At 49.9% G+C, this 1,844-nt stretch overlaps 1 protein-coding gene across 1 annotated transcript; it reads right to left on the reverse strand.

The window, feature by feature from the left end:
* Positions 1-270: 270 nt before the first annotated feature.
* On the reverse strand, positions 271-744 carry SCP2D1 (SCP2 sterol-binding domain containing 1). Its single transcript, XM_015406693.1, has one exon. It carries the CDS (start codon positions 742-744, stop codon positions 271-273), a length of 474 nt encoding a protein of 157 aa, XP_015262179.1.
* Between the last annotated feature and the right edge of the window lie 1,100 nt (positions 745-1,844).

Here is a 1,844-nt window from a genome sequence, read left to right on the forward strand (position 1 = left end):
TGGTGTCTCTTATGTTCACCTCTGAATGTCTCTGGCCTTGAAAACCCCACCGGAGGTCGCCGTAAGTCAGAAAGGGGGCAGGTTTCAAATAAATAAGCAAACTAACAAAACAAGGTAGGGCGACTCGCAATCAATCAGACACTTAAATTGCAAGCTCAAGCGGTCACCGTCTCCATTAAACTACTCTATACTTTTAATTTCACTCTCCTCTCTGACCAACATCTTGACTAAACAGAAAAGGGGGGTCCGCCGTCTTCCGCCTCGCGTGCCTCACAACTTGATGTAGTCTTTGAGGATCGCCTCCAGTCGGTGACTGAGCAAAATACTGCCTTTCACCTTGATCTTGCCCCCCAGGAAGGCCCGCTGAGGCTTGACCTTGCCCAGAACGAGTTCCATGAAGTCGTTTTCGGAGAGGGTGAAGACAGCACTAGCGGACTGGCGGGAGGGCCCTCGGTAGATCTCGCCAGAGCCGGTCTTCAGGTCCAGCGTCCACTGGGCCACCATCAGCTCTCCGCTCATAATGTCCCACTGAAAGATGGCATTCACCTTCTGGACAAGCTGACTGCCAACCTCTCGGATGCGGCGGCCAATTTCTTCAAACACCACATCGCTCTGAAGACCGGCGGCTTTGGCGGGAGGATTTTTAGGGGCCACCACGAGAGCCATGTAGAGTTCAGAGGCAGCCGTTTCCTCTGCTGTTTTCATCTTAGCATGAAGACACTTCTTTTTCATTTCCTTCCACATGTTCGGGTTTAGGTTGGAGGGGGGAGGGAGGGAATTACCATCCAGTTATTCAGACTGCAGGTTTCCAATTCCTTTTGTTACAGAGGCAATAGCCGCGCATGTTCCAGCGATGGCCTCCTTGTCTCTCCAACTGTGGGTTGGTACCATGAGCACCCGATGACTTTCACACAACGTAAAGCGTGACTGATTGTTGGGTGGTCACATTGTGAACTCAGGAGGAGTAGCCAGTCAGCATCGAGTTTGGATGAAGTTGCATGCTGGAATCCCATTGGTGAACCTCAGACCAGACCTGCCCCGCTCCCACAAAGCTCTGAGAGGTGGCTCAAAAGGAAGGCACCAGGGAACGGGGTAGATTTCCTAAGGACCAGGTTTGGAACCTTCCAGACAGACGAGAGACGACCATTTCAAGCACTGCTTTCAAACGGAAGCCCGAGAAGGACGACTACTATGAGAAGAAGCCTCCTGGTTCATGAATTTCCTTTTATGAATTCCAGGCAGTATATATAATAGCCATTATGGGTTATTATTTTGTTGTTGTTCAGTCGCACAGTCGAGTCCGACTCTTCACGACCACATGGACCAGATCACGCCAGGCCTTCCGGTCTTCCGCCGTCCTCTGAAGTTGAGTCTTCTCCAGCACCATAGTTCAAAAGAATCTATTCTTCGGCGCTCGGCCTTCCTTATAGTCCAACTCTCGCAGCCATACCTGACTACTGGGAATACCATTGCTTTGACCATGCGGACTTTAGTTGGCAGGGTGATGTCTCTACTTTTTATCATGCTGTTTAGGTTCACCATCGCTTTCCTCCCGAGGAGCAGGCGTCTTTTAATTTCATGGCTGCTGTCACAGTCTGCGGTGATCTGGGATCCCAGGAAGGTGAAGTCTGTCACTACTTCCACGACTTCCCCTTCTATTTGCCAAGGAGTGATGGGGCCGGATGCCACCTTAGTTTTTTTGATGTTGAGCTTCAAGCCCACTTTTGCGCTCTCCTCTTTTCTGAGCAAGAGGCTCTTTAGTTGTTGTTGTTGTTATTATTATTATTATTATTGTGTAATATTTTTGTCATCAAGTCACAGTGGACTTCTGGCGACCCCTCGTG

Source organism: Gekko japonicus, unplaced genomic scaffold, assembly GCF_001447785.1.
Source record: "Gekko japonicus isolate JY-2015 unplaced genomic scaffold, Gekko_japonicus_V1.1 scaffold1949, whole genome shotgun sequence".
Taxonomy (NCBI): Eukaryota; Metazoa; Chordata; class Lepidosauria; order Squamata; family Gekkonidae; genus Gekko; species Gekko japonicus.

What these genes read in the sequence shown, in the direction of transcription:
- SCP2D1 (XM_015406693.1), bottom strand. Translation starts at nt 744, where the DNA reads ATGTGGAAGGAAATGAAAAAGAAGTGTCTTCATGCTAAGATGAAAACA.